This window comes from Nematolebias whitei, chromosome 4 (genome assembly GCF_014905685.2).
Source record: "Nematolebias whitei isolate Nwh7 chromosome 4, NemWhi1, whole genome shotgun sequence".
Lineage (NCBI taxonomy): Eukaryota > Metazoa > Chordata > Actinopteri > Cyprinodontiformes > Rivulidae > Nematolebias > Nematolebias whitei.
The window spans coordinates 50,910,536-50,924,429 of NC_056501.1; the positions used below are offsets into that span (position 1 = coordinate 50,910,536).

At 42.1% G+C, this 13,894-nt stretch overlaps 1 protein-coding gene across 1 annotated transcript in view; it reads right to left on the minus strand.

The window, feature by feature from the left end:
- sting1 (stimulator of interferon response cGAMP interactor 1) overlaps nt 1-13,520 on the minus strand; it is a 28,078-nt gene extending 14,558 nt beyond the window's left edge. Inside the window, exons 1-4 of the mRNA XM_037675113.1 lie at nt 13,294-13,520; nt 8,864-9,056; nt 1,212-1,320; nt 812-1,056 (exon numbers count right to left, since the gene is read on the minus strand). Of these exons, the coding sequence (XP_037531041.1) occupies nt 812-1,056; nt 1,212-1,320; nt 8,864-9,056; nt 13,294-13,520 (774 nt within the window). The remainder of the gene's footprint in view (nt 1-811; nt 1,057-1,211; nt 1,321-8,863; nt 9,057-13,293) is intronic.
- Between the last annotated feature and the right edge of the window lie 374 nt (nt 13,521-13,894).

Here is a 13,894-nt window from a genome sequence, read left to right on the forward strand (position 1 = left end):
ATATATATATATATATATATATATATATATATATATATATATATATACACATAATCACATATTTACAATTTTAAAGACTCGTGTAATACAGGTAAGACATTAGGTCTACATACATTTCCTTTGACTGTCTGAAACGCCACATCATGGTTTCTCTACATTCATTTATGCACCTGGCTGCTTTTTATCCCTCATTTCTATGGAAGATCTCAGCTTTTCACAAGCAGTACCTTAAAATGGAAGCAGGTATAAATGTCCTTTATCTGTTCTCATGTACATCACTGAAGTGTTAAAAATAAAAACTTTGTTTGATACCATGTGGTGTCTGCAGCAGGGAAATTAGGCCAATGCTTGACGAAACGTCTTTGAAATCACATGAAACTCAGGATGTTGTCATTCCTTCCCTTGATTCAGTCGTCGAGCTGGTTTTGGGTCCAGTCAGTGTCAGATCTGCTCCGTCAGACACAATCAGTGTACCAAGGAGTACACTGCTGTGCTGTCTTTAAATATTCAAAACCCAGAAACAATCCCTTGAGTGTGTCCTTTCTTTAACTCTTATTATGTCTTGTATTAAAGCTGTGCAGTCTTTACAGATCTGGTCAAAGGATACAGATTTCTGGCTGCGCTGACAGCCAGGACACAACGTTTCTGCAGCGCAGTGTGATGCATTCGTTTAACAGTGAAGGAGCATTTTTACTCTGATGCTGGGTGGAGTTTAAGTAGTTAGACATCATTTGATTTGGATCATTGATAATTAACTCTAGTATGGTTTTGTTAAAGTGACATTTGTAAGTTTTTAATTCATTTCACTCACCCTCCCATGCTCATCCTGCACTCTGTAGATGCTGTGCTTGTAGACCCGGCCCCGGACTCCGGCCCGGTCTATCTCGTTGTTTGGAAGGTTGTCATAAAAACGGATGTTGCTGTCCTCGTCCTCCAGCTTGTGTGAGATGTTGGCATTAAGAGGAATGAGGATGAGGAGCTTCCTGGAGCCGCGACCCCAACAGGGCTCGCTGGCCTGATGTGAAGCACAAAACACAGCGATGGAGTGTTCCAAACCTGGATAGACATGCAAACTCAGTCATTGATTCGCACCTCGACATTTTCGTCCTGATATATTTGTGCTAAAAGTAATGCTATGAGTGGTGAAGTAAAAAAGGTTTAGATTAATTTCTACTGAGCTGTGTGTGTTTTTGTGCTTGGAGGTTACTGACGTGGCAGCACCAGCTGCAGATAGCCCAGGTAGAAGGACCAGGCCAAGCCATGGGCCACGTTCATCTTCCTCTCCTCGCAGATGTATGACACCTCTACCTCCGATGGACCCTGCACACCCAATGCAGAAACACATGACTCCACCTTATCTCTGCTCAAGAGCCCCCCGACACTTCCGGAAAAGGAAAGAGCATCCCTGCACCAACGCCGATGGTCTCTGAATATAGTCATTAAAGACCTTTATCACTTGAGACTTCCAAGAAACTCTGAGCTGCAAACATATAAGGTTTCTAACAAAAAACTTTATTTCATCAGAAATGTGAAGAAGCAGTTTTACTGCACTTTACATGAACAAAATTGATGTTTAAACAGTCTCAGAATGTTCTCTGATGAAGTTTAATTATTTGATGTTGAGTTCAGAACAAGGCAGCTATGGTTCAAAACCAACATGGAAGCCAGAGTCGTAGACTGAAAAATAAGTTGAATATAATAAATGATTATTCAATTAAATTTTAATTCAGTTTATTTATATAGTGTGAGGATTGTTCCCCCTTGTGGAGTCTTTAGTCCTGCTCCTCTGTGCTCAGTCCCTCTTGCACCTGTTACTGGTCGCAGGCGCTTGCACTTTGTCTTGTCCGTGGTTGTGAGTCTGTGTTGATGTGTCTCATTGTCTGGTCGTTGTCATGTCAAGCTCCTTGTTCCCGTGTTCCCTCAGGTCATCCATGACTATGTAGCAATATGAAGGATGTGAGATGGAGCAAGAAGGGTGACACTTTCTCCACTCCCCTCCACTACATTTATTTTATTTAATTACCTCTTGTTAAAGTGGAGCACCAGCTGATCAGTTTATTGACCAACAACAACTTAATTATTATTTATATATTTACCATATTAATATTTTCACCCTTTAATGATCAGAATCAGTCACTGAAGTAGAATCTGTTCATTACAGGGAGTTTTATACCAGAACACATGAATATTCATCTGAATGAAGAGACCAAAGTTGTTTTTAAAGTTTTATTACAAAAATAATCAAACTAAAAATCAACAACAATAATAAACAAACAATAATAATGAATCAATCAAGGCTTAATTCTCTTATCTGAGGCTAAATTGGGACCCTGTGTACATAATTTCGCTCCACCACATGTACCACATGAGGTGCGAATGACAATAAAGAAACTCTGACTCTGACTCTGACTCTGAAATTGACTCTTTGAGCAGGAATTATTTCAGTTTTATACGCACATGAGTTTAGACAAAGTTTGACTATTTTAATAAATAGTTTACTTTGGATTTTGGTTGAAAGAAGTTATTTAATCTGATCAGATAAAGTCATTTATCGTCACTGCAAGCAGGAAATGATTTATCAAGTTGCATCAGCTGAAAATTGCATAACCAGATCAAGAGTTGCATCATGTCACCAGGTTCTGCTCCTTACTGGGTCAGTGTTGAAGGTATCACTCGTCTTTCTGGGGTTCTCTGGTGGATCTGACCAGAGACACCATGAGGACTCACCAGGAACTGCCCAAGGTATCTGACCGTCACTGTGACAGCTTCAGGGTCTGTGAGGGAACAGCTGATGAGAAGGTGCACCGTCCGTCGGCACCTTCAGCCGAGAGCATGAGTCTTGCAGTGAGAAAAGGCTTCATCTTCTGCAGTTATCTAAACTTCTAACAATTGTAATTTGAGCTACATGTTCATCTGCTCAGGAGTTGAACGAGTGGACCTAAGCATGACCTCGAGGATCTGGTCCAAAGACGAACCGTCTTCCGGTTCGGGGCCGGAGACGAACTGCTCGGTTTGAGGGTCCAAGGCGAACTGTTTTTACACAAAGAGACTTTGTACAAAACATGAGCTCTGAGAAGATTGTTTGACGGACATGGGACCATTGTGGCTCCCTCTGAAGAAAACAGCTTCCAGCTAAAATAACTTTTTCACAGGTGTCTCTGAAGGAACAATCACTTTCTGAAAAACAGAGAAATGTGTTGTTCACATTGTAATATGTCACATGATTTCATTATAATGGTTCATCCCAAAGATCCAGTCCCCCGGCACAAACAGAGTAATGTTGTGTATGTTGTTCAGTGTCAGGAGGGTGATCAGTCTTACATCGGGGAAACTAAACAGCCACTGGCCAAAAGGATGGACCAGCACAGAAGATCAACATCATCAGGCCAGGACTCTGCGGTCTACACTCATCTCCAGGCCAGAGGTCACTCTTTCAAGGATGAAGATGTTCACATCCTGGACAGAGAGGAACGATGGTTTGAGAGAGGAGTAAAGGAGGCCATCTTTGTGAAAAGAAATCGTCCATCATTAAACAGGGGTGGAGCCTCCGGGTTCAACTGTCCCCCTCTTACAATGCTGTGATTGCTAGTATCACTCAGCCCTCTGTGAACAGTAAACAGCCATCAGTGTGCTAATGATCCATTGTTAGGCTGATGGTCCTTCTTGAGCATGTGATCAGCTGGTTTTGGTTGTCAGCAGCAAAACTGGTTGATCAACCCTGAGAAGGTGCTATTTAAGAGACTGAGCTGAATACAGCACCTCAGACTGAGGAAGTCTCTCGGATGAGAGACGAAACGTTTCTACATTTTTTGTTGTTTTTGCTTTGTTTTGGTTTTTTTTGAATGTCCAGAGGACCAGATTTAACTTTTTTAGAAACTTCATTAATGATTCAGTTTCCTTTCTTAGAACCAGGAAGAAACAAGATCAACATCAGTCAGACTGTAGCTGACTCTGTGTCCAAGGACAGGACATGTGGAAAAACATCAGACATTATTGAAGTCAGGGGTAACTTTAAGAAACACGATTCATGGTGAGTCTGGAAGATGAATAAGGGTCAGGGGTCGTAGTTAGAGCAGTGCGGCTTCCTGCTACATATTCCCCCACTAGGGACTTGATGCCAGTCCAGATGGCTATTGAGTCACTACAAACCAAATCCATGAGCCATCAGAAGAAACTTCGATGGGGTCAGCCTTGACACCATGGTAATCAATGTGGACTAAGTCTTGAAGAACAAAGTTAAAAGGTGTCCTATGACACCCTCCTAGGTCATTGAAGAAAAGGAATTATATTCCAAAGAGAATGCATGGTCTTCTGAGAAGTTCCAACCAGTCAAAGTCTTGTGCCATCCTTAGTAGCACTGAGGGAAAACAACGATCCAGCAGGCAGAGCAATAGATCCAAAGTGGAAGCACTCGATCCAAAGCGAAACCAAACAAAGGTCCTGTCAGCAAAGCAAACAGGTAGTTGACACCTTAGTGATCCAAGCAGGTGTCAGAATGAAGGTATCCTGTGGTAGGTGTCACCAGTTGGCACCGTGGAATGAAGATGGTGGAGTATTCCCAGTGAATACTCATATCTCGAGGAAGAACCAGGTTGAAGGAAATCCTGGCGTCATCAGAAAGGATACCAAGGACTGGATCAGCAAGGAAGGACCAGATGTCATCATGGTAGTGATCCACCCAAATGACAGGGCAACCTTAGACTGGTTATTACTGATGCATCTGATTTTTTATAGTCAAAGTAGGAAAATGAAGAGGACAGAGTCTGGCTTAAAATGTTTAAATGGTTCTTAAACATTTACTCAATTTAACAAACTTGAATAAAAATACAGTTCATCAAAAATGTAAAGTTTTAAACTAAATGATTTTCCGTTTGACTACTGATTGTGATAAACAATAAAGATTCAAAAATACTTGAGATCAAAGGTTTTGAGTGCTATAATAAGGAGTGATTCCCTATAAATGAAATAACTGTAATCTTTACATGCTTTTTCGATCAGAATTTATGAGACAAGTCATTTCTTTGGTATATTTTCTTAAGTAGAACTCATAAAAGGTGTAGTTATAAACAATGTTTGAGCATCCCTTTTCAAAATGTGGCATCAGAACTAAACTTATCAACCAGTTAACAAACAACAATCGAAACAGATCCTAAAATAACTTGGACTTCAGTCTAGCTCAACAATCTCTTCAGGATTTGGAGCTCAACTAGGTTAGGGATCATGCAGAGTGGAGATGTTAATGTTAGCAGTGTTAGTTCAATTCAACCCCCACAAGTAACTGTGGGGTTCAATGTCTCACCCCCAGTAGAAACTAGTGGTTTTGTTATTTTCATCTCTGTTAGACATCTCATTTTTGTTTTCACGCTTTCATACTGTATTTGCTGTTTCCTCCCAGGCTCTCATCGAGGTGGCTGCTTCTGTCATCTCTCCCCTATTTTTCCTTCTTCCTGCTCTACTCTCTGTGTGTCTGAAGTGCCTGGTTCACATCTCCCGAACATAAATTAAGAAGATTATGGATTTGGTATCGTGGCCGTTCAACTCTATTGATAAGATTTTTTCATCAAAGCGACAAGGTCCTGGGGAACCGGCGTGTCCAGCTGAGACTCACGCTGTGGGGTACGTCATGGATCCGTGGGGAGTGTGGCAGATGATGTGCATTACAGTTCTGTCTCAGGAGGATGTTGAAGACGTTTACATATTTGGATTTATGATAGCAGGGACTCTGCTTTTTGGCATCGGCGGGATTCTGTTTTATCGACTTTTGAAGAAGACGGTGGGAGCAGTTTCAGCCATGGAAAAGCTTCAGAGTCAGTGTGAAGGTCTGGTCCTCGCTGTGGGAACTTTAAATCATCTGGTTTACGAGCTTAGCCGTAAGCTGGAGGCGATTTATGAGAATCACAGGCCACCTGCAGCTTCTGGGACTCGTCAGCGTGGTGGTTCGACCTTGAAGGAGACTCATAGCATGGATCAGTGGAATGGAATCCCACAATTAGGCTTTTTCGGAACCAGAACGCCCAGATGGACTCAGGGCTGGAAAAAAGTAATCTCTGCCTGAAGAAAAACAAGAATCAAGCTCATCTGAATCTGACTCCCGACGGCCTCGGAGACGGGACAACTATCAAATTTCTTCTGGGACATGAGTAACCAAGGACAAAAGCTTCATCTATCTATTCTGATTCTTCTATTTGCTCAACCGTTTGAGTCCAGTTTGAAGGAGTGTGTGTTGAAAACGTAGGATTGTCAATGTTACAACGATACTGTCCTGTATCTAGATGACAGGATCACATCATTGATGTGTACTGTGTTTCTAGGGATTTTCCCTAAGAATTTTAGTTCATCTTGTTGCAGATGTAGTTGTTTTTGATTTTTAGGGAATTCTTGTTGTAGTTTCCCCACACGACCTTTGATCATTTGAGATTGATGTCATTTTGAACATACTTTGATGTAGTCAGTGATGTCTTTACGCATTCCAGGCCAGAAGGTGACCTGTTTTAAAGCATTGAGTGTTGCTTTGACACCCTTGTGTCTAGAAGAGAGGATGTCATGGGCGTTGTCCATTCTCACCCCCTGTATGTGTGTGGGACCACGAACACAGGTGAAGTGGTTGCATCGGAACCATACATTAGGATGCCCTTGACCAACGTAAGTGAGGAACAAACTTTGTAGAGATCATGTAACTCTGGAAAGGTGTCAAAGTCTGATGCAGTCAGTTCATTTTTGACTGAGTCAGAGAGACAAAGAATGATTTTGTTGATTGCAGGATCACGTGATTGAAAGTTAAGATCTTCATCAGATAATGCAGGGCTGATGGACACAACGCTGTGTTTTGGTTTGGTGTTTTCAGATGCTTTGTTCATGTGAAAGAACCATTTTGTGCTTTATCTGTGCTTTTTATTGGACCTATGATGTTGGGGTCAAAGGTCATGTTTGAGAAAAGTGTCATGGACTCAGCAGCTGTTGGTGGGTCCAGACGACAAAGAACGTTGTTTTCAAGTAGAAACTGTTCCAACGGTTGTTTTGGCTGGGTGTTTGTGACCACAGTCTCTGAGGGAACTTCTTTTAGATGTTCATCACCTGTCTGGTCTATGGACTCAGTTTGGTTTGCAGCCGAGTTCTTTGCGGTTTCCAGCACATCAAAACATAGATGGAACTATTGAGGTAATACAATTGGCAGAGGTGTTTGTACCTGTGCCCACATCTTCAGGGTTTGAAAGCAGATTAAAGGCATCAGCCTGACAAGAAAATTGTTTCCAATAGGAAAAGGGACCGATTTAAGGTCTGAGATGTACACAGGGTGTACCACGGTCATATGATCGATGGAGATCTGTATTAGTGCCATTGAGGACAAAATTGTGTTGGCTGAAGAGTACGACTGTACCTTCACATTACAAGACTGAACTTTCAGTTCTTTGTTCGCAATGTCTGTAGCGTTACGCAAGGATTCAAAAAGATTGGCGGACATGAGTGTCAAGTCCGAGCCAGTGTCAAGAAGTGTGTTGTGCACCAACACATCTTCTGGATTCAGAGGTGCGTAGAACTTCTGTGCTGCACCTTATTTTGTGAGATGACTGAGAAACTGCAGGACTGGGGGTTCAACTTGGATCGCAGGATCTTCCTCAGCCGAGTACTGGTCCTCTAGATCCTTTGCTACGACCATAACTACACTCGACTTGTTCACTGGTTTTGGTGGTGGGTTTGTGGGTAGAGCTTCATTGATTTCCCCCCTGATGGGTGGGGAAGAGGTAGCTATTGCACCTGTGGGAGGACCTGGGTCCTCCACCACCGTGGTGATTGAAAGAACATTCTTTTCCCCATTTTCATCCGTTTTTGCAGATTTCAGTAGGCGTTTGATGTCATCAAGATCTTGTTTAGTAGAAGAAGAAGGTACCTTCTTCACAGAACTCCATTACATTTCAGAATAAGAGTAACATAAAGGGTTAGTCTAAATGTTTGTTTTTTAATACCTACTCATTACATTAAAAATAAAATCCTTTTTGGTAGTTGAATAATGTGAAAACAGTTTCAATCTATTCATAAAGAAAGAAAAATAAAGTAACCAAAATAACAATGATATTTAAACTGGCTTTGGGACAAATGATGTTTCCTTTAACTTCACAGTTTCTTGTTCAACTTTTTAAATCAGTCACTACAGATGAGTGATTTTCAGTTTCTGTAAGATTTCTGCAACTGGAGCAGGTATTTCTGTTTACTGGTTAACTTCCTCAGGTGTCTCAGATTTACATCTGGATGTATATAAATATAAATATTAAAAAAAAAATATATATATATATATAAATAAAAAAGTATATGTATACTGTATGTCAATCAACCTTTATTTAGACAGGTAAATCCCATTGAGCCTCGAGGACTCATTTACAAGAGAGACCTGATTTCAACAAAGAAAGATGACAACAATGGACAACAGCAACAACAATAAGCAGTTATAAAAACTCATACTACAGTTTTTTTTTGTTTTTTTTTTTAACAAATAGGATGGCTAAAAGGAAAAAGGTAACAAAACCAAAAAAACTACTAGTATGTGTGTTTATATACAGTATGTATATGTGTGTATATATATATATATATATATATATATATATATATATATATATATAAACTGCTGGTATGACAATAAAAAATAATTTAATCCTTGAAAAAAAAAATTGCATATTAAGTTTTTTATTTTTTTATTTTTTGCAAGATGTTATTAATGTTGTGATTAAAAATAAATAAAAAAATCACATTAATAACAAACATTTGATGTCAGGTACTTCAACTGTCAGAAGAGTGAGACAAGGTAAATGCAAAGAGTGGGATTTGGCCTAAACCAGAAACTGAAATCCCAGTCAAGCTTGAAACTCACCAGGGCTCCCAGGCTTTTGAACAGTGTGTAAATGGCAGGAACCAGGAAAACCAATTCCCAGCGCTGGCTTTTGTGCAGAAGAAGGTGACTGCTCAGGTAGAGCAGGATGCCTGCCAGCCCTGCAACCAGCAGAGTCGTACCCCACAAACCGCAGGCTGGCAGCATGTGGCTGACCACTGCTTGGCCTCGATACCTGGCAAAAACAGAGACAAAGAAGCTGCTGTTGCTCCTGTTTTTGTGTTTATGACTCGTTACGGCATTGTTTCATAATAAAACTGATTAACTTGGCTTTACTTTGAAGAAATCAAATGTTTTCTCTTTTCCTTTTGGATTAGACAACACTCAATCTCCTTTTTGGCCTCCAGGAATTGTTTGAAGAAATATTTTATATCCCTGATATATTTATTTACAACCACACTTGGATAAAGTTGGGACAATGTGGAAAATTTAAGTAAAAACAAAATGCATCTCACAAAGCCACATTTTATTCACAATGGACCAAAGTAAACAAAACAAATGTTTAAACAAAGAAATTGTACAATTATTCTAGGAAAAAATATATTGCAATCCTAAATTTTACAGCTGCAACTTATCTCAAAAAGACTGGAAGGGCCAACAAAAGGCTGTAAAGGTAGGTGGTACATATAAGAAACAGCTTGAGGGACATTTTTATTAATTAGGTTAATAGGCTGGCAGCACGGTGGAGCAACTGGTAGAGCTGTTGCCTCTCAGTGAGCAGGTCTCTGGTTCAAATCCCAGTCCAGGGCCTTTCTGGGTGGAGTTTGTATGTTCTCTCCGTGCATGTGTGGGTTTTCTCCGGGTACTCCAGTTTCCTCCCACAGACCAAAAACATGCATGTTAGGCTGATTGGTAACTCTAAATTGTCTCTAGGTGAGTGAGAGAGTGAATGGTTGTTTGTCTTGTTTGTCTCTATGTGTCCCTGTGATGGACTGGAGACCCGTCCAGGTGTCCCCCACCTCTCACACAGTGATGGCTGGATATGGGCACCAGTGACCCCCAAGACCCGAAAAGAACGAAGCGGGTAAAGATAATGGATGGAGGGATGGATTAATAGGTCAATAAGAAGACTGCACATAAAAAGACATTTTAGAGAGGTTAACTATGAGATATAACGATGGGTTCATAATTCTGTAAAAAAAAACTGTCTAAAATTTAATGAGCAATTTTTGAAAAATGTTCCTCAAAAGAAAATTGAGAAGACTGAATACATTATCATAAACTACTTCAAAGATCTGGTGAAATCTCTCAGCTTTCTTTTCTCTCTCTGTACTCCGGTGAAGACAGACGTGTTTTCCCGGCGCTCCGTACCATTTCCCCCCCGCTTCCCTGCTTGCACTCTTTCGTACCGTGAACCCTTAAAAAGCCTCTTTTTTTCTGCATACCTCTTAATTCGAAGGGTCAGCTGGTCTCTCAACAAAATTGATCAACTTCTCCTGACAGGAGTCATGGTAAGGAGGACCGTCTTACCTCGACGGAAACAAATTGGATTCATGATGACAACTGTGTTTTTGCTGTTTGGTTAGTGAAATCTGGATTGTCTATAAATTTGTGTGGCTGTGTCGAAGCTCGACAGCACTCAGAATGAACTATGTGGAGTTTACATCAGAGAGCTGGTGCAGCTGTTATCAGGACTGTGAACTCTCTAGCAGCACACATGAATGGTGGAATAATCTTGGAGAAGCTGTGAGCTCGGCTTTAAGGCATTAAGGGATCAATTCGGCTGTTTGGAGTTTCCATCAGAGGAATATATACCAGCGAGTCTTTAAAAAGGCAGAAACAACAATTCAAGAGTTCTGCCTGACCCAAACTGTGGCCTTGACGGCGGACTTATCTCAACTCCTCCTGGAATGTTTTGAAAACAACAAAGATGCTTTGATGCTTGAGCCGGAAAAGGGTAGAGTGCCTTCTCCGGGTCAGGGAGGAGATCCTGCCCCAAGTGGAGGAGTTCAAGTATCTCGGGGTCTTGTTCACGAATGAGGGAAAAATGGAACGTGAGATCGATAGGCGGATAGGTGCAGCGTCTGCAGTGAAGAGGGCGCTGTACAGGTCTGTCGTGGTGAAGAGAGAGCTGAGTCAAAAGGCGAAGCTCTCAATTTACCGATTGATCTACGTTCCTACCCTCATCTATGGTCACGAGCTTTGGGTTGTGACCGAAAGAACGAGATCTCGGATGCAAGTGGCCAAAATGAGTTTTCTCCGCAGGGTGTCTGGGCTCTCCCTTAGAGATAGGGTGAGAAGCTCGATCATCCGGGAGGGACTCAGAGTAGAGCCGCTGCTTCTCCATGTTGAGAGGAGCCAGTTGAGGTGGCTCGGGCATCTGTTTAGGATGCCTCCTGGACGCCTTCCTGGTGAGGTGTTCTGGACACGTCCCAGCGGGAGGAGGCCCAGAGGAAGACCCAGTACACGATGGAGGGACTATGTTTCTCAGCTGGCCCTGGAACGCCTCAGGACTCCCCCGGAGTAGCTGGACCAAGTGGCTGGGGAGAGGGAAGTCTGGGCCTCCCTCTTAGGCTGCTACCCCCGCAACCCGACCCTGGATAAGCGGAAGAAAATGGATGGATGAAACATGCTTTGACTGTCTCCTCACCCCTCCCTTCCCCAAGGCCGTGGACATGTGACAGAACCTCACCCGAGATGATGATAAATAACACCTCTTATCTGGACAATGGCTGAGAGGGAGGGTTCTGGACTATGCTACAACTTTCCCTTAAAAATTAAATGTCTTCACCGGCCTATATGTACATGTATGTCTATTTATGTGGCTTTGCTGTGGTAGGTTTTTTTGATGCCTCAAATCGTGCCCTGTCTAGGACACGGAGTGAGAGATCTTTTTTTTATACCGTCTCTCCTCATGTTTTCTTTCCTTTTCTCATCTAAGCAAAATATTATTTTGAATAAGAATAAAAGGGCCGCGCTTTTATAGTAGCAGCTTCGTGCACTCCGCCCATCTTTCGGACGACTGTACGTTCATGTTCTCCTTGTATCTCGGTGCAGTGATAATAAAGTTTATTCTGATTCTCAATGGATAAGACTGAAAGACAAAACTGGAATCTAGGGATGACTGGGCCCTAAGGGGCCACGCCATCAAAAACAGATCTGATTTTGTTCTAGACATCCAGAACTGCTGCCCTCTTCTCTGGACCAAAGCTCATTGAAAATAGACAGAGGCAAAGTGGAGAACTGCTCTGTGGTCAGATAAATCAAATTTCCAAATTCCTTTTGGAAACTACATCCTCCAGACTGAAGAGGAGGGAGACCTTTCAGCTTGTTATCAGCACACGGTTCAAAAGCCTGCCTCGCTGATGATATTGGGGTACCTATGGGATATACATGTTCCATTAGAACAAATGCTTCCATCCAGATGTCTTCAGAGAAGGTCTGGACCTGCTAAACCTCACCCTGCATCATTACAACAGCATGGATCAACCTTTATTTATACAGGTTAGGAGTCCAGGTGCTCGACTGGCCTGCCTGCAGTTCAGACCTCTCAACAACTGAAAACATTTGGTAAATCATAAAACAAAAACTGGCAGCACGGTGGCGCAACTGGTAGAGCTGCTGCTTCTCAGTGAGCAGGTCCCTGGTTCAAATCTCAGTCCAGGGGCCTTTCTGGGTGGAGTTTGCATGTTCTCTCCGTGCATGCGTGGGTTTTCTCCGGGTGCTCCGGTTTCCTCCCACAGACCAAAAACATGCATGTTAGGCTGATTGGTAACTCTAAATTGTCCCTAGGTGTGAGTGAGAGAGTGAATGGTTGTTTGTCTCGTTTGTCTCTATGTGTCCCTGTGATGGACTGGAGACCTGTCCAAGGTGTACCCCGCCCCTCGCACAGTGATTGCTGCACATGGGCACCGGCGACCCCCGTGACCCAAAATGGAATAAGCGGGTAAAAGATAATGGATGGATAAAACAAAAACCCAGCTAAGATCCAGGACTGTTGAACTGCTAGAATCTTACACGAGACCAGGAAAACTCCAGCAGCTGGTCTCCTCCTATCTGAGACATTTACAGACTGACGTTAAAAGGAGAGGGGAGGCTTCATAGGGGAAGCATGGCCCTCTTCTGACATTTTGAGGTATACTGCTGCCTTCAAATGTATTAATGCCTGATGGAAAATGTCAGTTTCTTGGTTGAAACATGTAATATGTTTACTTAGCTCCATTGTAAATAATTACATTTTGTTTTTATTTACATTTCCCACATGTCAAATTTTCAAAATTGGTGTTATACTTTATTTGCTGTTTGTCTTGTGCAGCATATAACACATTTTAAATATTTAGGAACATTAAATAAGCTGTTTGATATTTGTGGAAATTGCTTTGAAAGCATGAAGAGAATATATAAAAGGCTATAAAAGCAAAAGAAGCTTCTAAAAACGTGAACAGTGCAACAGGCCTAAACGAAGGCCTCACCTTGTGTTTGAATGGTTCCGCAGCTCCTCAGCCAGCAGGCAGAGCCCATGCAGCAGAGGTCCAAGTGTCACGATGAGTACTGCTAATGCTACCAGGCCAAGAAAGCCATCAGCAGTCGTGAATTTGATAATTCCTATTATCAGGGCAGCCAGCACAGCAGCACAAACTTTAGGCAGACTCCCACGAGGCTGAGGGATGAGCGCAGCCTGATCTTTTGAGGTTTGCATCTGTCAGAGAAGGAAACGAGGATCAGGATTCACTCCATGAAGAGTCGGATTGTCAAAAACAAACATGAGAAAACTGTAAAACTTTATAAACATTCAACAAATTATAACGTTTTCCTGCTTGTTCTGGAGTTGTTTCTCGGGGCAGCAGCTTTAACACAATGGTCCAGATTCTGAGAAGATTCTAAGGTGGTCCTTGATCAGCTGAAAGACAATCTCTCCAGCGTGTCCTGGGTCTTCCCTGGGTCCTCCTTCCACTTGGACATATCCAGAACACCTCCCTAAAAAGGTAAACCAGACTCTTGCACCAATTAAATAGGTTCTGAATGCCTTGTAGCAACCAACCTCCAATCTCATACTCAAGGAGTACCCCTCTA